Genomic DNA, 21,541 nt, shown 5'->3' with positions numbered 1-21,541 from the left:
AAGCAGTCAGCAGCTTTACAAGATCTTGTGCAAAGAGGCATATAGAAAAAGCACCTGTGGAGGAATGGGCCTTCCTGTTGATTAGTGTTTATTTTATTTATTTATTTATTTATTTATTTATTCATTCATTCATTCATTCATTCATTCATTCATTCATTCATTCATTCATTCATTCATTCATTCATTCATTCATTCGATTTGATAGACTGCCCTACCCCCGAAGGGCTCAGTTGGGGGTTTCAGAGGCGTAATTCCAAGAAGGCAGGCGGGCGGGCGATGCACTGGGCGTGCGCCCTTGTGGGGGTGTGGCAAGAGCATGATGCGGCATTCCAGGGGCATTCTGGGGGCGGGGGATGCACCAGTGCACCGGGCGCTTTCCCCCCTTGCTACGCCTCTGGGTCTCTCATTTGTGGCTTGAATGGCTCTTGGTGGCTGGAGAGGGATAATGTTGAATGAATGTATCTCTGCCTAAGTGAGAGGATGAGCGGTAGATGGAGTAATGGGCAGTTCATGTGCTCCTCTGATATTGGCAAGTGGATTCCTGAGGGAAACTGCAATTTCCCCGTTGCTCAGCCTGCCTCCATACATTCTCTCCTTTTGAGTAACAACACTGGAACCTCTGGGATTGCACACACGCACATCTGGCATTTCTCCCAGTCAAGTTCTAATATGAAGCTTGCTTAGGCAGGGAATCCATTAGACACTATGGAGAGAGAAAAAACACAAGCCTGCTTCATGCCAATGCTTTCAAAGACAGGTGTGTGGGTTTGGGGAATTAGTTAGAGACCAACAAAACTTCATCCAAGTGTAAATATCTGTGCATTTGCGCAGATCCATGTGATGCAGGTTTCCCAAGGGAGACATTTAGGGATGATTCTGTGGGGAGGAAATCAACAGATGCAGGGAAGTTGGAGGAGAAATGTGGAAAACCAGGTGTGTGCCCATTTTAAAGTGCAATCACAGGCCACTTCTCTGCTTTCATTGAGCCCTAGGATGAGACTGCCCTTTTCTTGCAGTCACTGTAAATGCCTGCTGGACCCCAGGTGTTAAATGAGGCTACTAGGGAAAGACCAAGCCTATCAGATGAGGGGGCAGGTCTACTCATGGCCTTTGGCAAAACCAAAAACCACTGCACCCAGTTTTAAAGCTGCCAAGGGAGGGGGCAAGAGAACAGTCCATCCTCTTTCCCATTCAGCTCCAGGCTGCTCTGGGGCTTGCAGCACCTTGGGAGAGTGGGGTGGGGTGCGGAAAGGAGGGGAGGGGAGGGGAGGGGAAAAAAGAAAGATACATCAGGCGTTCCAACCTGTTAATGACGACCAGCCCACAAAATATGTGGCAGGTGGTTTTATAGTTTTAATGCTTAATAATGCATTGTTTTATTGTGGGTAGTAAGTATACCGATTTTTTTAAAAATCCCTTCAGAAACCTTTAGCTCCCCCTCAGTTTCACCTGCTGCCTCACCAAGGGCTGTGACTCCCCTCAGAGCCCCGGGGGTCTCCCTTGCCCCTACCACCCACCTCCAAGCAGCAGCCCAAGCAGGAAATCAGGCCAGGGCTGCAGAATGAGCCATCTCTGCAGGGCAATTAGCATCAGCCTAATTGGGAAAACGAGCCCCCACGTGCTGTGGAAGGAGCCAGCAGTTCTGACCTCACCTGCCACCACCCCTTCCCCGCCCCATCGCCCAAGACACCTGCCCCTCCATCCACCCCACCCCACCCCAGGCTCGGGCAAACCTGCGTTGACAAGACAGAGGAGGATCAGGGGGTATTGGGGGTAGGGGAGTTGATTTGACCTCCCCTCTGCCAGTCTGGAGGGCGAGACAGGCTCACGAGAGCCAGTCCGTACTTAGGCGTCTCGCCTTTTGTCGGGCTGTCGCTACCGGCCTTATATGTGTCTTCCCCCCCTCCCCACAATCCCGGGGAAAGCAAGAAGGCGAGCCGGTCGTCCCCCCATCCCCCCGCTCTCTCCACCCATCCGCCTTCTCCTTCCTCCAGCAATCAGCAGACTCAATCAGGGAAGGAATCCCACGCACGCACCCCGCACCCCCCCGTCATCCCGCACCCCCTCCCTCCCCCCTCAGCGGAGCCCCCTTAAAAAAAGTCGCCCTGATGGCGGCGGAGCAGACGAAGCCGGACCGGCGGGCCGAGTAGCAGCGGCGCCCCCGTCCCCGCCCCGATCGCAGCCGCTCCTCTCCGCCGGGCCCCCGCCCGCTCCTCCTCTCCCCTCCCCTCCCGCCTCCTGTAGCTTCGCCCAGAAGAGGGGCTGCTCCGCTCCGCTCCTCCCCGCTCGGCTCCTGCGGGCTCGGCCAGGCGGCCTGCACAGCTTCGGGCCCCCAACTTGGTCGCGCCTTGGCTGGGCTGGGTGGCGGCTCCTTTTCTGCGGCGCTCGCGGGCCAAAGGGGGGCACCGGCGGCTCTCGGAGCAGGAAGATGGCTGCTGGCTGGCTGCTCGTCTTGAGCCTCACACTTTTCCACTCGCTGGTGGTCAACCTCTCGGCCGAGGGACCCTTCCCGTCGGCTTCCACGTAAGTCCGGCTTCGGGCAGGGCTGGCTGGCTGGCTGGAGGAGATCCCCGGGGGCGGGCGGGCTGGAGGCGGTGGCCGAGGCAACCGGGAGGCGTCCTCGAAGAATAGCGGGTGGCTCGGATCGTTCGCGTTTTGTTCGGCTTCTCCAAAGAAGCGCCCTCGGCTGTCCTGCGTGTTGCAGCCCGATCCCGCAGTCGGGAAGCCGGAGCGATCCCAGCTGGACGCGGCGTCTCGAAATAGACCCTCCCTGGCAGCTCCGGCTCTGCTGAGAAGTTTTCAGTTACATTCTCCGGGAGTGACTTGACAGGCTATTTTTGAGTCGCTGCGTTTTCCTTTTTTTTTTTTTTTTTTAAAAAGGATTTTAATTTTTCAAGCGAGGGAGAAAAAACGTGTGTCTGTGCCAGTGTTTCTTCCCCTCCAAAAAGGTTTTTGAAACAGGCTCCCCCAAACTCACAACTAGAAATGTCGGATGTCAGAGTTTCCCTGCTCATTGCAACCTGGATGCTGTCCAGTGCACGGCATGAATTAAACCACAGCCGGCTGCATCAATATCGGCTAGCATTTGAGAAGCAGCAGACAGTTATTAGCATGAAACTTGCCCAGAGCGGGACAGGGTTCACCTCATGAAAGGAAGGCAGAAAAGACCAAAAAACCCCAAGAGCTTAATATTTTTTTGGCACCAGAGGCCGTTAAAGCAGCAATTTGGATACATAAGCTTGGTTTCTATAGTGCATCTTGTTTGGTAAAACCATGCACTGCTATCAGAAATCATCTTAATGTGAATGAGTCACTGTAACACATTTTATGCAGAAAAAGAAGAGTCCCCTGTGTCTCTGGGAGGGAATACACAATTCCCTGCCTTGGTTTAGTTGGTGTAGCAAGAAGAATTCACAGTGATATTCATTAGTACTTTGCCAATTAACTTTGCCTGGATATTATAATTAGCACCAGTTCCTTGTGTTCCCTGGGCGGTGCACAAATGGGTTGGAGGGAGAAAGTTGGGACAGCTGTGGTAAAGCCGCCTGCCTTAAGCTGGGAGGTCTGTGTCATGATCCTCTTTCCTTGAAATAAGGGTTTGGGGCTTCTGCCTTTATTTATAGGCAAAGCCAGTCACCCTTCCCTTAATTTAAATGCCCAGCTCTGCTAAATTCTGCCCAAGATATGGGTGGCTTCCTTGTGTAACGTGCTGTTGAAGCTCTGTGTCCTATCACTGGCTATCGATTTCCCAAAAGTTTTGCTGGTCACCCGCTGCAAAGAAAAATGGAAGGGAATGGAGAGGTGTCAGTGCTAGGCGAAAGATCCGTGTTCCTTTGTGAACACTGGTTCTAACAAAAGGAGTCAGGACTGAGAGAACAGTGATCAGATGGGGAACTGGGAAGGTGTGCCTGGAAATTCACTAGCCAATATTCACTGTTTATAGTACCCCACACAGCCAAATGCTCAAAGCTGGTGTGCTTTTCTTTTGCTTGGCAATTGTAAGAATATTGCTGTGTTCATAAGAAGGTGGAAGAAGCTTTCTGTTGGAGCGTGGTTGGAAGATGGCTTTTAAAACAAACAAAAAAAGAAACACGTGCACCGAAGTAACAGGTGCTGCTAGATTGTTCTATTAATAACTAGGTTGATGTTGGTCTGTGTTCATGTACAGAGCAGGAACAGAGATAATCAAATTTGATATACTTTTAAAATAAGGAAGGCACAGGTAGGAAATTGCGAGGAGAGAGGGGCTAACATCAAGCACAAAATGAAGCCAAGCAAAATGCCATACAGCTGGTTCCAAATTATATTTTTTGTCTCTTTTAAAAGAACATTTCCAGCTTTTAATGGTCATCATTTGGCAAAGTCAGTTCAGATTGGAAAAAAATTGATTTAGCCAGGCATCAAAAATATTCTGTGAAGTATTTAAGAGGAAAAAAATCTTTTTGAATATCCATTAATATTGACAGATGTTATGATAAACAGCTGCTTAGTATTGGCTCCCCCCGCCCACTTCTTCCTTTATATAGTTGCAGTTGGCAAATGTTATTTTTAATTAGAAGGGTGTTGCAAGATACAAATTTTTAAAAAGGAAAAAAAGAAATAGTTGGTTAAAATTGCAGGAGTGTGTCTGTTTCTATGTTAATTTTTTTTCCAGCCAGTATAGTTTTCTGTCCATTGCTTGCATTTTAGCCCTATACCATGTTTCCAGTTACATGACCTGTGGATTTATCTGATACCATGGTAGCATGCAGACTAAAATTTGGGCTGCTTTTTAGGTAATTTGGGGAAATGTTTTAGAAGATATATTTGTAAAAAAGACTCTGTAAAGGAAAACATCCACAGCTCCATAATGTATATAAAACTAACCTTCAGATCCAAGGCACGGTTCTATTCTGTGAATTCCAGAATAATTTTTTTGCTTTTAAAACTGTGAAGCAATGAAAGCGATTCATTATTTTACAGTATTAATTTAATGTTAGGTCCAGAAATATGACTGAACAATAGAACTGAGGATGGGTTGTTTGAATTGTAGCATGCTTTTAAAAAACAAATATTGTCACTCACATTTAATACTGTTTTTCATGGCTTGTATATTAAGAAATTGATCTGAATAGGAGCATGAGGGAGTACCTTGTCTTGTTGAATGTTACTGATATGTTCAATATAAATAAAGCTAGCTTGTACTCACATTTAAAGGATAAGTGCAATGAAAAGGAATTCAGTTTAGGAAGCTCTTTTTTAACAAGAATTTAATGGTCCATTTGCTACATTAGGTCAACCCAGATATATTGAAATAGAAGTTTTGAAATAATTCTCTGCCAGGAAAATTTAGCAAAAAAAAATACCTTTCTCTGATATCAATTAGATTTTTCAGATTATCAGCATTAAAGTTCAGGTAGTTGGAGTGAACACACCAATAGTTCTGCAGTCTTGTAACACAGTAATAAGCATCTTTACTTCAAAGGGAACTTAATGTTGCTTAACAAGGTCGACTCCCCTTCCAAGTGTGCTTATGCTTTTGTGGATGTGAAATATAATCATCAGATACCTTTGCTGTGAAATCTTTAGTTAGTGTTATCAAAGCTGTTTTTTAAAGACACAAAAATAGCCTCCACAGATTAGTCTATTGTTCAGCACACACTTAATGATCCTCTCACTTGGTTTGTCTGAGTATAATTGTTTGCTGTAACAGATGACCAGGGAGGAGGATTCCTTCTTTGAATGGGAGGGAAACTGAGCCCAGAGAAGGATTGCTGGAACTGTGTAGTGTCAGTTCATGGTTTTTCTCGTATCAGTCTATTTTGAGTGTTACCGTTGTAGCCATGCCAGGCAGAAAGCATCAAACCACAGGTGGCTGCTGTGTGACCATTAATATAGGGGAGTGTGTGTGGATAAAATTGGATACATAACATTGGTCAGTGATCGTTGTAAAATGCTTGTCATCTGAACTGACTGTTTCTTTGTATATATGATGTGTAGGGAGAAAAATGTGAATGTGTTCACTGTACGCTGTGTTCTAGGGGTCTGATAATCCCCCCCCCCCCCGCCAATATGCTGTTCAGACCTGGATGGTTTCCTCTTGAAACCTTAATAACTGCTGCTTTTAACATTACAAAATGCCTATTTTAATATTGTTGATGTGATTTTTGGATCGAAATGCAGAAGTAGCGGTAACAGGGTATTTTCTAGCGGTAACATATTTATATACATTGCAGCCCTAAACACAATTATATCTTTTAAGTTCATTAAAATCAATAGGCTTTGTAGGATGTAGCTTTGTTAAGAATTGGCCTGTTAGATGCTTGCATCATTCAGTGTTCAAGCAATTAGCTACCTGGAAATTTCTGATCCAAACTGAAATAAAACTAAGCTGTTGCTACCTTTGGTTTTCTATAGCTGAGCTTGTATACTACATAACTCTTTCACCTGAAGTCTTATCTGCTACAGATGCTAACATTTAGACATGCTCCTTGTCTTTCAAATGATTGCTCATTCACCAGTATCACAAGATATACTATATATAAGATATATGTAGGCTATAAACAGTCAATCTTCAGTGAGAAATAAACTTGATTAAAACTAGAGTCAAAGGATCAAATGAGCATCCTGAATATTATTTAAGTATAATTAATAATTTCAACTATTGGGGCCAGTAAACAATTCTGGGTTGAATGAGTTTACTAGCCGGTAACAAAAAATGGTTATAGCACACTCCTAAGTATGTCATACACAGTTATCCTGTTTAAGGTTATAGGATGTGGCATCCTTTGCAGAGCATTGAGATAAAAGGAAATGTTTTAATTTTCTGTGATTAGAGCTGGGTGAGACCTCCAGATTGCTTGCATAAGTGGTAGTTTCCAGCTCTTAATGCAAATAAATGTTTACTTGTAAATATGTGTAGAGTTCTAATAACTTTGCATCTCTTTGCATATAAGTTGTCAGTGAATGGTTTTCGTTTAAAGCACACATTTTATATCTGTACTAGTTGCTCCTGGAAGGGCATGATCCTCAAGCTGTGCGAGTGTAGCCCCTGTATATGAAGAACTTTGAGATGCACAGCAGTGAAGGGCTTTCTTTCTTTAATTCCTTGTGTAAATGGGGAGGCAGGCAAGAAAACAGTTCTCTGTGAGGGCACTGCTCCTGCACTGCATTATTAGAAATTAAGATACAAGCAGGACTTTTTAATTTTGCTCCCTAAGTCTTGCAATTGGAAGTTTAGTAATCATCTATTGCTTTCAAGGGCTCTCTCCCCCATACACTCCAAAGTATGTATATCTAAGTCAGCTGTGACTCTCTGAATGATTGGTTGATTGGTTTATATAACTTGTTTTTCTTGAAGCTATATCATTCAGTAAAATGGATATGCAAGTAAATGTATTGTGATGTTCTGAAGGGATGTAACACTGCATATCTTGGTGATTTGGATGGATTTATTGCCCTATGTGTAAAAGATTACAATCAGCCTGTCAATTGTCCAGTCGAATCAAAAGCCCCTTCAGTCCTGAGCCGGTCCTCTGACTGTTTTTGTGTAGTAATTCTTCAGACATCATGGCAGGATGTAAGGGTTACTACTGTGAGAAGAGAAATGCTGGCAGATTGCCACAAGCAGGGCTTTGTTCTCTGGGTGGCTTTAGTTGGCTGAGATGTCATTCTGAACATGTTCTGCCACGTGAGCCCTTTAAAATAATTCGAAAGGTTTCTGCATTTGTATGTAATATGACAGTGTGTATTGTCAGGAAGGGCAGGGCAGAGAGGGTACAAAAGCTTCTATTCTCCCTCTTCCTCCTAAGCTGGAGGCCATAAACCACCATTGGGCTACTTGGGGAGATCATAAAAGAGCAGTTCAAAGATATACCCTTTTCAACAGAAAGAACTAAGTAGAATTGTAACTTTATCCACCACGTGCTGGACCTTCTTTCTGTTAGAATGCTCCGTTGGAGTCTTAGTGCCTACCTAACAGAACTAGGTAGGCACTAGGACCCAAGTGGAGCATTCTAACACAAAGACGGTCCAGTATGTGGTGGATGAAGTTACAATTCTGCTTTGTTCTTTTTGTTGAAAAGAGTATAGGAGGCGCAAGAGCCCTTGTTGCCTCAGGCCACTCTCGCTGGTAGGAGCAGTCTTGCAGTTGTGTCAAGGATCATCCTTAATCTCACATATAACACTGCGTTATACTGACTCAGACCATTAGTTCAGTATTGTCCGTTCAGACTCAGGGTCTCAGGCCGTCATCTTTCACATCACTTATAGCCTGGTCCTTTTATCTGAAGATGCCGGGGATTGAACCATTGTCCCTCTACATTAGGAATTAGAAATGGACCCGACAAACATGGAGGGGCACTCAGTTCATGCTGTCTTCATATGTGCATATCAAACCTTCATTTTGTTAGCCTTTTGGCAGAAATTGCTAGCCAAGATGGGGCTGTGGCTCAGTTGTGGAACTTTTGCTTCACATGCAGAAAATTGGAGTTCAGTCCAGCATCTTCAGTTAAACACACATCCTAACACTGGAGTGGATCCAGGTGTCCTTCAAGGAGCCTTCCTCGAACTTAAGTGACTCTTCCTCCACTGGAAGATGGCTTAAGTTGGAGAAAGCCTCCTTAGGCTGCAAAAAGGCATCAAACTTTGTTTAGTGGAATGGTAGGATAGGGCAGTATCCAGCACACTACATAGTAGGTGACGTCAGAAACCATTATCTGAAATCTTGGAGAGTTGCAGCCAGTGGTCTCACTTGTTATAAGACAGCCTTTCTGTACTCTTGGTTAGTCATATGCAGCCCCCAGGTTTTTTCCCAGGCCAAGAGCTAAACAAGGATTGAAGGCTTAAGGGGCTTGATCAGGAAATTTCAAGTGATCCAAAATATGGCAGCCTGGACATGGCTGGGTATGGGATACAGGGGTCATATTACCTGTGTGCTGAATGATTTGCACAGCTGTTTTTGTCACCAGGCTAAAATGTTTCTGTTTACTCAGGCTTGTAGCAAAGGGGACGATCTTTTTAACTTGTTTTAGAGTCTGATCTGCTTGAGAAGCAAGTTAGATTTGTTTTAAGGTGCTATATGTTTTATATATTTTAAATATGGTGGTGTTTCAGTTGTGAAATTTAGAGTGTTGTGTTTTACCTGTAAGCCCTCTTAATCAGGCTCTTGACAGGGAGGCATCACAGAAATCATACAGATGAATCAGGGATACTGCCTTGGACAGTATTTTCCTAGGGTTGAGTTACTTTAGAGTATAGTTGAGTCCAAATCAGAAAACAGGCAGTTTACATGGGTGTGGAGCAAAGGCATGTATCTTTCTGCTTCACTGGTGGCTAATGAATTTGAAATACTATGTATTCCTATGGGCAACACTGGACACTCATCTTTTGTCCAAGCAGTATTAGAATCTCCATGTATAAAAGGTTCTTGATGAAATACAGAAGTTGTTGTTGTTACGAGATACTCCTTGCTGTGTTCAGACAAAAACTAGAGGGCAATCTAAAATGAATTAGGAGTTTGGAGCTGGGTTGGTGAGCAGCCAGTAGGCCATGCCTGAACTAACCAAAGTATGAAGGGTTTGAGTCTTAAATGCTTATACTTGTTGATCTTGAAGGTGCTAATGAATTCAAAACTTGCTTTAACCAAAATAAGGTTTTGTTCCTGATTATGTAAGCGGCTTTGGGTCCCTGTTATGGAGAATGGCAGGGTATAGTTGAAATTAGTAAAGTAGATATCTGCTACCCAGGTCTAGGATGGTGGACAGGAACTCCTGCCTCTCCTATATGTTGTCTGCACTTCTTTAGGAAGAAGATTTTCCTACTCTTTTCAGAATCATATATAGTCTTCTTGCCTCTAATGTTTTGTTTGGTCAGACCTCGATTCTGTTTCTTGACAGTAGTCCTTGGCCTACATCATTCCATCCTCTGATGGTAGAAGGAATAAACAGGAACCTGGTTTTCCCTTTGTGGGACTGGAACCTCTATTTAGCCCTGCTTAGTTACATTTGGAAAGACTGATGAAGAAAAATACCAAAGACTCAGGCTTTAAGAGAGAAAAATTATTTTTATTGTGTAGATCACAAGGTGGTCTCTCTAAGAGAGAATCACACCCAGCCAGACAAAGACCTTCATCTTTTATAGATACAAAGAGTACATATGTCACAATTCAAACCCCCACCTTACATACCTGCTCAGTATTATCATATTTCTCCAAGATCCAAATGACTCTTCTGCCTTTCTGAACAAAGGCAGCATGGTGCCCTTTGGAGTGAGCTAAAGGGTGTCTGGCTTTTATCAAGACAGACACCTGAATTCCTGAGGGATGGGTATACCAAGAGAGTCATCTCCAGTGTAAAAAGATTTCACAAACATACAGCTTATTCATTTAAAAGGTTAAAAATTATTATAACAGTAGCTATAATATGTGATTCTACTAGACTACACCTATGCATGCTTTTCATATATCTCACTATCATTTCAGTGTTCATTAAAATATAGAAAAATATAATTTCACTATTCCTACAAGTTTCATGTCTCCTTTGACTTCTGACTTCTGAACCATGTACCATGCTGTACCATATTCTTTAGTGATGAGCTTTTGCCAGCATCTAACTGCTAAGCACTTGGCCTAGAGCAGGGGTCTTCAAACTATGGCCCCTCAGATGTTCATGAACTACAATTTCCATCAGCCCTGCCACTTGGCCATGCTGGCAGGGGCTGATGGGAATTGTAGTCCATGAACATCTGGAGGGCCATAGTTTGAAGACCCCTGGCCTAGAGAGAAAACCTTGAATCTTTGGTCATATTGGTTATATAGATCCATTATATATTTTTAATATCAAATACAATTTTCAGGCCTAATCTCCTGTCCCACACCACCTTCTTGCATAATTTCCTTTCCTTTATTTACAAAGATCCTAATGAGTTTATGAAAGAGATTGACATTATGAGGCATCAACAAATCAGCAAGCTTTTGTGGTTAATTACAGTCATTCAGTAGCTGCACAGGAAATTTACTTGGAAGAAGTGCTTATGAATATTGTTAGAATACCTTGTTTTCCTAAATATGTCTCCACCCTACTGTTTTGTTGTGTTTTTGTAGTTAACATCCTTCAAATGAATATTGACTGTGCTATGTTAGAGCTTTTCCAAATATTGATTTGGCCTTCATCCTAACAAAGACTTACTATGGGCCAAATCTGTTTTAGGAATGTAGTTTTAAATTCGCTCCGGCAAATGTGGTCCTAATAAAATCTATTTTATTTTTTTCCCTGATGAAAATTGAAGCATGCTTTCCCAACTCGCTGTATCCAGCTTTGTTGGGGAGAATCCAGACCTCTCAGGGCAAAGAATGTCTGGTTTAGAGACTGATGCTAGTGAATACTTGCCTCTGTTTTGGCTATTTTATTTGCTTTTGTTCTTTATGTGAAAAGCCAGATAGTGCTCGTTTGCCAAGTTTGCTTAATGTTATCTGAGCAGGAATCTGTGGTTATCCATACAGAGAGTTTGGAATGTAGAGTCAGACGGGTTTTAAATGGAGGGGGGGATTCTTATAGATAAGAGTGCCCTGGGGCTGCTATTTCTAGATCGGAAAGCAGTAATATCACTCGGAGGTGGTTTCCACTGCTATAATTTTGCTATGTCCCAGCAACAAATTGGTTTACACAAGCATCTAATTCATATTTGTTACACTGAGACAGTGGAATATTTTTTGGTGGGTGGCCTGGACGGCCAAAGAGCAAACTCCAGTGCTTCCCACAGTAACATTACCATCCCCCACTTCAGATATTGTTTGCAACTGTTTCTGCTGGATGCTTGTATTCTTTGTTCTGTAAAGTGCATTGAAAACAGTTTGAGGGGCCGAAACTCAGGAATAGAGCATCTATTTGCATCTGGAAGGTTCCCACCACCATCATCAATGAGAATGAGATTGTAGGTGATGTGAAAGACCTTAGCCCAGTGATGGCGAACCTTTTAGAGACTGAGTGCTGGGGCGGAGTGAGGGGAAACTGCACCTGGGGTACGCATGCACCCTATGCCCCTTCCATGCCCCCGCCCTGGCCTGGAATGCCCCTGGAATATCCTTGCCACACCCCCACAGGGGCGCGTGCCCAGTACATCATGCACCCCTCGTCCGCTTGGCGCTATGCCACTGCCGAGTGCCCAAACTGGGGCGAAAGCTCGTGTGCCCACAAAGAGGGCTCTGAGTGCCACCTCTGGCACCCATGCCATAGGTTCGCCACCACTGCCTTAGCCTGTGGTGTAGTTGTTGGGTAGTGGTTTAGAGATAATCATGCTGGGGGGCGGCATACGAAGGCTGGAGGGAGCATGCTGTCTGATACCACTTACTTTTATTTCTTTTAAAACATTTTTATCTTTTTCTCATGGCTGAAGATAGCGTATACAGTAATAGTTTAAAAACATGTTCAATTAAAACCACCCCCCCCCCCCGGCCAATCCTAAAATCTCTCCCTTCCTTGGAATAGTGATGGGGTGCTTTGAGTTTGCATGGGGGTTGCACTGAAATTAACAAGAGGTTTCTTGGGTGTTTGGTGAGGAAAAGGTTAACATAAAAGCCTAGCTGCTGCCTTGCAGGTTTCTGAGGAGGAACACGTGTGGCTGAGCAGCCAAAGATATCCTGCCCTTGCACTTCTGGCAGTCAGTGGTAAGCAAGTTGGTCAATGAAAACATACCCTTTGTGCTAAAGACTGATATTACAACTTTGGAATGGTAAAAACCCACCTCTAGTAATTCATTGGATTGAGAACCTTAGAATTCAATATTTGAATGCATGGCTTATACATAGCAATTGCACATGGACTTATTTTCAGATATTGGAAACTATATATAGAAACTTGTGTGTAAATCTACCATCATAGTTGTTATATTTGTTGCTACTTTATGTATGTTTTTTTAAACAATGTTCAGTTGCTGAATTCATCCCCCCCTTTTTGAGTGGGTGAACTAATAAAAATGTTGGTAATGCAGTGAAGCTTTACCATTGGTTCGGTGCTGCAAGTAAGGCTGGGAAGCAGCCGGGGCTCTGGTGGGGCAGGAAAGGCAGCAGAACTGAAGCTAAGATCCATTGATTGTGACACCAGGATTCACAAATTAACCACAGTTGCAGGCAGTCCTGCTTTCATCTTTCATCTGAACTGACTTGCAATCGTCACTGTGGCCTTGTGTGATGACTGAACGGGATCTGTTCTGGGTTATTCCTGAGCCGTACCCTCTTTCTTCCCAACTACACGGCTTCCTGGCAAGAGGCAATAAAACCATTAAAACAAGCAAAGCAGACCAGACCAGAATTGAAGTGAGAGTCTACGAGTCATATCCTTTTTTCACAAACTGACCATAGTTCAGATGAAACCATGGTTTGGTGTTACATGTGAACTGGGCTTGTTTTTCATTAAACTTTCTATTCTGTGAAGACCGTGGCTACACTGTGTTCCCAAGGGGACACAAGCGTTGTTTGTACGCGTACTTCTAAATAGTACTCCCAAATCTTTCCTTTAATTCCACTGCCTCAGACAATGGCCTAAGCAAGGGGTGGGTGGGCAGGGAAATCTGATTAATCTGCCTTATACACAGCAGCAGCTTTTTATAGCACAAATGAAACGGTGGTGTCATACTGGCTTCTCTCTGGAGGATGATTGGAGGCTGGGTGAGGAGGGAATTAGGAGTGTTAATCCTCTCTCTCTCTCTCTCTCTCTCTCTCTCTCTCTCTCTCTCTCTCTCCATGGTAGTTATAGAAAGATTGCAGGTGTAAACCTCATAGCTTTCTAAACTGCACACATGTTAGCAGAAACAGACATTGGGTATCTTGAAAAAGGCCTAACATTAAGCCAGTACAAACCTCATGGCAGTCCATGCTCTCTCACTCACTGTTCTGGAAGCCAATCATCATAGATGCAATGTGGCCTGCCAGGTGCCTAGCAACTCCTTTTGTTTGCTGTTCTACACAGAGGAGCTTTGCAGTCTTATGGCCCATTACATTACTAGTGTTTACTTTTTGCAGGTTGTAATTTTCCCCATTGCTTTTTGACTCACTTATATGGTTGCCATGTTTCAGTTCTGTGCTCAATAAAAGGCACAGGCTCTTTGAGATAAAGGACGGCCTCTGAGGTAATAAGGAATAGTAACACAAGACCTGTTAACTGTATGACAACATTGAACTGAGGTGAGGAAAAGTGTAGCTGCATCACAGCGAAATGACTGGCATCCATCCTTTCAAGTTCTTGTTTAAACTTGGCTCGTAGCAGGGGTGGGGCTAAAGAAACTTCAGGTGATAACAAGCAATTGTATGAGTTCAAGGAACAGCTGCTGCGGGTTCATGAGTTAGGTAAGCAGGTTTGGGTCTCAAATTTAAGCATATGTGAGGGCTAATTATAATCTCCATGTGAGTTGGCTTTTCAAATCCGCCCCCTTTCTAGCCTATTACCTGACAGCCAGGTTGGTGCAGTACTGGTCTAGGTCCAAGTCTCTTCTCTGCCATGGAGCCTTCTCTGCCATGGAGCTTTCTTGGTTATGCATGTTTTCAGCCTAGCCTACTTCACCAAGTTATTGAGAGGCTAACACAGGGAAGGGAGGTCCAAGTATATTTCTGTGCACTCTTTGGAGGAAGGGTGGTTGAAAAATGTACTAGGCAGGTACTATAGGGGTTCCTGTTTTCCCCCCAGCAAGTTCTCTTGTATCTTTGACAGATCTCTCATATACCACATCTACTGCTTACGGTGGTTTAGTACCTTCCTGCTGCAGTTGGGATTCTTCTGTGAAAGATGGAAACTCAGTTTTAAAAGGAGCTTCTATCAGGTATGGCAGTGAAGCTCATTAAGTGACCCCCGGCCTCTCTCAGCCTTACCTGGAAGAGCTAACATGGACAAGGAAAAACCATGTATGTCTCCATGAGTTTTGTGGAAAAATGCTGGAGTAAAACTGCTTGTGAGTTAATGGCAGGAAATATCCCAGTCCTACAACCCACAATGTGTGGAGAGGAATGATGTGGATAAGATTGAACTCCACAGGTCAGCAGCCATGGGCAGAGACAGAATCTCCCAGTAGTGCCTTCTGATACCACCCCTCTGATAGGATTTGAACCACTTTTACATGGTGTCCCCCTCCCCTTTCTAGTGTTGAAAGGTAGTAGAATACATAGTAGAATACTATGGTTGAAATCCATCCGAGATAGCAGAATCATATTCTCCCTGTCTAGTTCATGGTAGAGGTCATCAACCAAGGTGACCAAAGTAATCTCTGTTCTAAACCCCAGGCTGAAGTCAGAGTGAGATGAGTCCAGATAATTAGTTTCTTCCCAGAGATCCTGGAGCTAAGAAGCAACCACCCACTCCAGCTTCTTGCCCAAGAATGAAAGATCGGAGACTGGTCAGAAGTACTCCCAACATAGTAGATCTAAGGGTTTTTTCTCCAAAAATATGTCTTATCACTGCCTCCTTGAGCATTAGTGGTACAACCTCTGCCGTCAAGGAAGCATTTACCACTCTCTTTATCCACTTAGCCACATTACCACCCCATCCCCCAGCAGCATTTATCATTCAGGAAGGGCTGATGAACACTCTTTGCACACAAGACACATTTAAACTCTTTCATTTCTTTTTTAAAATTCACTTAAAATCCAATTACTGGAAAAATTTACACATAATTATTTGTACTTAAATAAACCATTTTGGCTCCTCTGGTGCTTGCTGCATCTGCAAAGTTGCTTTAAAATAGCAACTGTTAAAGAATTGGGAGGTTTCCTTCGGTTCAGAGTGGTTACCTGAGTAGGGATTGCTGCCTGTGGTGAGTAAGAGCTAGGGCATAAAAGTACCTTACACTTCAGTTCCTCTGTGAAAACTACCACCTCTAAACTTCTGTGTTTGCTCACAGCATAACAGTGTCAGAGCAATTAGCAAGATAACCTATATAAAATGCTTGAGAAAAAATGTGACATTTTAATTATTTCATTCATTTGCATTAAACTCAACAATAGAGGTCCTTGCCTTTTTTTACCCCACAACTGCTCTTCAAGGTAGGCTAGCTTGAGAGAGAATAGCCAGCTGAAGAAGAAAATAAGAGTTTGGATTCATACCCTGCTTTTCTCAACTCTAAGGAGTCTCAAAGTGGCTTGCAAACTCCCTCCTTTCCTCTCCCCACAACAGACACCTTGTGAGGCAGGTGAAGCTGAGAGGGTTTTGAGAGAACTGTGACTAGCCCAAAATCACTCAGCAGGCTCCATGTGTAAGAGTGAGGAAACAAATCCAGTTCACCAGATAAGAGTCAGGCATTCATGTGGAGGAGTGGGGAATCAAGCCCAGTTCTTCAGATTAGTGTCTACTGGCTCACTAACTGGTGAGCTTTGTGGCAGAGAAGGAATTTGGAGGCTGCTCTCCATGGTCCTGTTTCAACCATCCTCATTCAGAATAATGACTGACTACAGCCTTTCTATCAATCAGCCTAGATCAGGGGTAGGGAACCTGCGGCTCTCCAGATGTTCAGGAACTACAATTCCCAGCAGCCCCTATCAGCATGGCCAATTGGCTATGCTGGCAGAGGCTGATGGGAATTGTAGTTCCTGAACATCTGGAGAGCCGCAGGTTCCCTACCCCTGGCCTAGATAAACTAGAATCCCGAGGAATCTATCTGAAGCTTCCCTGTGTATTTATGAAGAAATTTGCTACTGTGAGAGTTTAACATTGAACATATGGGAAAGATCAGAAATCCTGATATTTTTTCCTGTGCCCCTAAATGAGAAATTAATGTCAGCCCCAGACCAAGTAACCTTTTTTGTTTTCATTAGTCACCCAGCAACAAAGACATCTCCCTGGATTACACAGAGATTGTATAAAGTAAAATATATTACATTTATTGCATTACACGACACCCAGGGGAATAGTAATGCATCACAGAAGAACCCGTGCATGATATCAGATGCTGTTGTTTGTCTTTGGTTTAAGTGAGCTGCTTGCCCTGCCATCATTTTGGTATCTGTGTGCTGCTGGATAGAGAAAGAAGCATGGCCCCTTCTACGAGACACAGTAAATTATGTTCTGTGAGGCAGGAAGGCTTTCTTCTTTTTTAAAAAAAGGCATAGACAAATCACACAAAGTCAATATTAATAGTTTTGCTGGAAGATAATACTAAGCATGAGACAATGCTTATATTGTTACAGATATCTAATCTACCCTTCAGGCTATCAATGGGTTCTGAAGACTGTGTGCAACAATAAAACTGAGCAAATTTACATGGATTTAATGTAAATGTTTGAATTCAAAGTAAATATCTGTGGCACAAATTGTTAGCATTGATTTCAATGCAATGATTTAAAAAAGAATCTAATTGTAAACTTTTGTAGTTATTGTTCCAGATAAATATATGATTTGTTCTGTGACCAAATTACGGAACATATCCTAATATCCATAGCAATGGATTTGGCATCTCTGTGGTACCCTGTTTTTGTGGAGAGTCAAGATAGTAAATTATTTGCTCCAGGAATAGCAGTTAAACATTGGTTAATATTGAAGCAAAAATGAGAAGAGCCTACTCTTTTCTGGAATCCATATAACATGCCCCAATACTCATCTGGTAACCTCAGATTTTACAGTCTGAAAATGTGAACATGCAGCAATATCCAGATAAGCCGGTGTGGTGGTGAAGAGTGATGGACTCTAACCTGGAGAACTGGGTTTGATTCTCTACTCCTCCACATAAGCAGTGAGCTCTTATATGGTGAACTGGAATTGTTTCCCTGTTCATACACATGAAGCCTGCTGGGTGACCTTGCTCTAGTCAGAGTTCTCTCAGAACTCTCTTAGGCCTACCTACCTCACAAGGTGTATGTTGCAGGGAGAGGAAGGGAAAGAGTTTGTAAGCTGCTTTGAAATTCCTTACAGGATATAAAGGTGGAGTATAAATCCTAACACTTCTTCTTAAAGCAGCCACACAGTAGCTGGATTCTTTGAAGTTTTCACAGTATAGATCCATTGTTTCTCTTTAAAGTCAGTTCCACCTATCTTTGAGGAATATTGATTTCAGAATGACTCCAGGATTTGTCTGAAGTCTCTCCTGCACCAGTGTCATGGGGGAAAGCAGGATTGGCCCTCTGCTTCTTCCCCTGAATGTCCCTTTCCCAAACATGAAGAAATATTCATGCACACGAAAGCTTATATCAAGAATAAAACTTTGCTGTCTTTAAGGTGCTGCTGAACTCACATTTTTTCCTTCCTCAAACTAGTAACCAGGAAGCCCATTGGCAAGGCTGTGAGTCCCATGGATGCCATGTTGCAGATCACTGTTGTAACTTTTTTATAATATGGTTGCTACAATTCCAAGCAATATTATGGCATTGTCCTCGCTTCCCAATAATTGAACAAAATATTCAAACAATATTGTTGTCAAACAATATGGTTTAGTCACTGCCAGTAGACAGTAGCCTTGTTTATATGTTACAGTGAATGTATATACATGCATATGCCTATTTGGTAAATAAGAACCAAGGCATATTCACTTTATGAATGGAATTGAGGACCAGTCCCTGGATCAGTGTGGGGCTTAAATCTCACTTTCATCTATACATGCATTGAATGTAATGTGAACATTATTCAGCATGTGAATAAATAAAACTCAAATATAGACTGGACACAGATGGTATGTGTGCTCAGTGTACCTTCTGAATAGAGCTAGTGTGAAAGAATAGGGAGTTGCTTTCCAAGTAGTGATGTGAAAAACAAACCCCCTCCCCCGTGGCTAAACTTGAAATCTATGCATTTTTGCCTTAAAAAGTGGATGCCCAATACAAATTAGAATAGGACTACTTCAATATGACCTGAATTCTTTCATCACTATGTAAGAATCTAATGCTTGCTTCTCTTATTCTGCCAATTATGCTATTTATAATTTAATGAGGTTCTAATCCCACAATTACTGGTGCACTACTGGAGTGCTTATTTAGGGTTTGGATACACCCAGAGATAATTTCATAAGGCAATAGATGGTGAAAATGGCTCATTCTGGAACTGGTGAATTATCCATTTCATCAAATATTAGCGAGCTGTGATTCAGGCTTCATGAGGTAATGAAGAATTGATTTTAAAATATGTATTATCTCCAGTTTCTGCTAGGATCATTGATTTGTCAGAAATCACTGGAAGATCTTTTTATTTCACAGTGGAATCATATATGCATACATTGGCGGTATTCATAGAGATCTAGACTTACACTTTATAGTATGTACCAGATGTTCTGGCATTAAATTAGCTAATTAGCTATTCTTTCTTAACATCTGTTTTAGGTGGTCACTTAGTGCAAAGAATTAAGCATGTGTGGGAGGTGCTGCCAGCCGTGTGTGTGTTGAAAGCCATGTTCTTTCATTTATTACTTAAAAGGTTTATACCTCCTTGCCTTCATTCCAAACATTCCACAAATTAAAAATCAGTCTGCACAATGATACAATAACATCTCGACAGAAACAGGCAATAAAACATACATAAGGAAAGCAACACCTTTTGGAAAGACATCAAATCCAACAATCCAGGTCTCAGAATTCCTTCTGACGATCACTGTCTTCAGAATAGCAAGATAGGCGATCTTTGGACGATCTCAGGAAGGTCAAGCCATAGCTGTGAAATTTCTAGTTCTAATGTGGTGTGAGGATTAGGATGTGAGGTACCTAGGTTCATTTTCCCACAGTGACATAAAGCTTCCAGGGTGACACTGGTCTTCTAAAAAACAGCCTCCCCCCACCCCCCACCCCACCCCACCCCAGATCTGGCAGGTAACAATAAAGCAGCATGGGAGGGGACCAGAGCCACCACTTGTGCTGTTGCCTGCTGGGCTCAGGCCAGGCCCCTGGCAGTAGCAGCCTGATGTGGTGACTGTGCTGCCTCAAGGAAAGAGAAATATCAGTCACCCTTGTAACAGTGATCCTATTTTCTCTTGCAATATGGATAGTTGCCAGATTGGCCTGTTAATCCATGGTAATTAACATGGACATAACATATCTCAGTCTGCGATACTGGCAACACCTGCGATGAGCTGGTTAATAAACTAATGATTGTTGTCTTGGCTGAAAGTGCAGTATTTGCTCAGAAGGGAGCAATTACAAAGGGTTGCAAAACACTCTGCTGGATCTAATTGGAAAGCCAGCCCATGTGCTTTATTTACAGAACCTGCTCTTGTTCAACCCAGTCTTGCAGGCTGCAAAGAAATGCCACTGAGCCACTGTAAACTTAGGCTGCTTCCACTCCTATGTTCTAGGTCACTGTGAATCTTTTTGTTCATGATTGTTTGCTGGTGGATAGATGGTATGACTGCAATACAAAATCTCATGTAAACAAGTTTCCTGAGACATTAGGTTTTCTGGCTGTTAATGTGGTTTTCTGGCTGCCTGGAGACTTCTAAGGTGCTTATAATTTTAGGCTCTTTGTATGATTTGATGCAGGCTTTGGATTTATACCCTTCCTTTCTCTTCTGTAAGGAGAAGAGCAACTTACAAACTTACAAAGCAGCTTACAAACTCATTCCCTTCCTTTCCCCACAACAGGCATCCTGGGAGGTAGGTGAGGCTGAGAGAGTTCTGAGAGAACTGTGACTAGTTCTCTCATGTATATGAGCAGGGAAACAAATCCAGTTCACCATATAAGAGTCTGCCACTCATGTGGAGGAGTGGGGAATCAAATTGGTTCTCTAGATTAGAGTCCACTGCTCTTAACCATTACACCATGCTGGCTTTCACCCCCTGTCTCGGCCAAGGTGTTTCCTATTGAACCGTTGATAAACTAGTATCAGGTTCATTGTTCTTAACTGTGAGAAATACATGGGTTAACTACCTGTGCTGGTGAGATTTGTGTTGGCATGAACTGGATGCAATTGATATATTCGTTGCTGAAAATCTTGGTCTTTCCCTGTCTTCTATAAAGTAATGAGTGGAGTGTGTTTCGGAGCAAGAAAGGGATGCAAGTTTCCTTTCTTGTACAATACCCCCCCCCCCAATTGTTGTACTTACTGCTGCTGTGTAAACTGCACTGGGGAAACAGTAACTTCAGGAGAGAAATTGTGAACAAATACGTTGCTGGTGTACTCGACTGGGGAGAAAAGTAGGCTATAAACTTAAGATATAAACTTAATAGTAGACTATAAATGTAAACATGTAAACTTTTGAAATCTGATCCACTGTGACCCCATGACTGGGGGTGCCCAGGCTTAAGGATCAGCAGTGGCGTAGGAGGTTAAGAGCTCGTGTATCTAATCTGGAGGAACTGGGTTTGATTCCCAGCTCTGCCGCCTGAGCTGTGGAGGCTTATCTGGGGAATTCAGATTTTGGGGGGGGGGGGGGGTGGGGGGGGGGGGGGGTGGGGGGGGGGGGGGGTGGGGGGGGGGGGGGGTGGGGGGGGGGGGGGGTGGGGGGGGGGGGGGGTGGGGGGGGGGGGGGGTGGGGGGGGGGGGGGGTGGGGGGGGGGGGGGGTGGGGGGGGGGGGGGGTGGGGGGGGGGGGGGGTGGGGGGGGGGGGGGGTGGGGGGGGGGGGGGGTGGGGGGGGGGGGGGGTGGGGGGGGGGGGGGGTGGGGGGGG

At 43.6% G+C, this 21,541-nt stretch overlaps 1 protein-coding gene across 1 annotated transcript in view; it reads left to right on the top strand.

Moving 5' to 3' along the window:
- The first annotated feature begins 2,177 nt into the window (after positions 1-2,177).
- Positions 2,178-21,541, top strand: part of CACNA2D1 (calcium voltage-gated channel auxiliary subunit alpha2delta 1) — a 446,220-nt gene continuing 426,856 nt past the window's right edge. Inside the window, exons 1-2 of the mRNA XM_048501599.1 lie at positions 2,178-2,523; positions 14,682-14,790. Of these exons, the coding sequence (XP_048357556.1) occupies positions 2,429-2,523; positions 14,682-14,790 (204 nt within the window). The 5' untranslated portion in view covers positions 2,178-2,428. The remainder of the gene's footprint in view (positions 2,524-14,681; positions 14,791-21,541) is intronic.

This window comes from Sphaerodactylus townsendi, linkage group LG06 (genome assembly GCF_021028975.2).
Source record: "Sphaerodactylus townsendi isolate TG3544 linkage group LG06, MPM_Stown_v2.3, whole genome shotgun sequence".
NCBI lineage: Eukaryota > Metazoa > Chordata > Lepidosauria > Squamata > Sphaerodactylidae > Sphaerodactylus > Sphaerodactylus townsendi.
The sequence above is the reverse complement of the archived record's forward strand: the minus strand, read 5'-3'. Positions and strand labels throughout refer to the sequence as shown.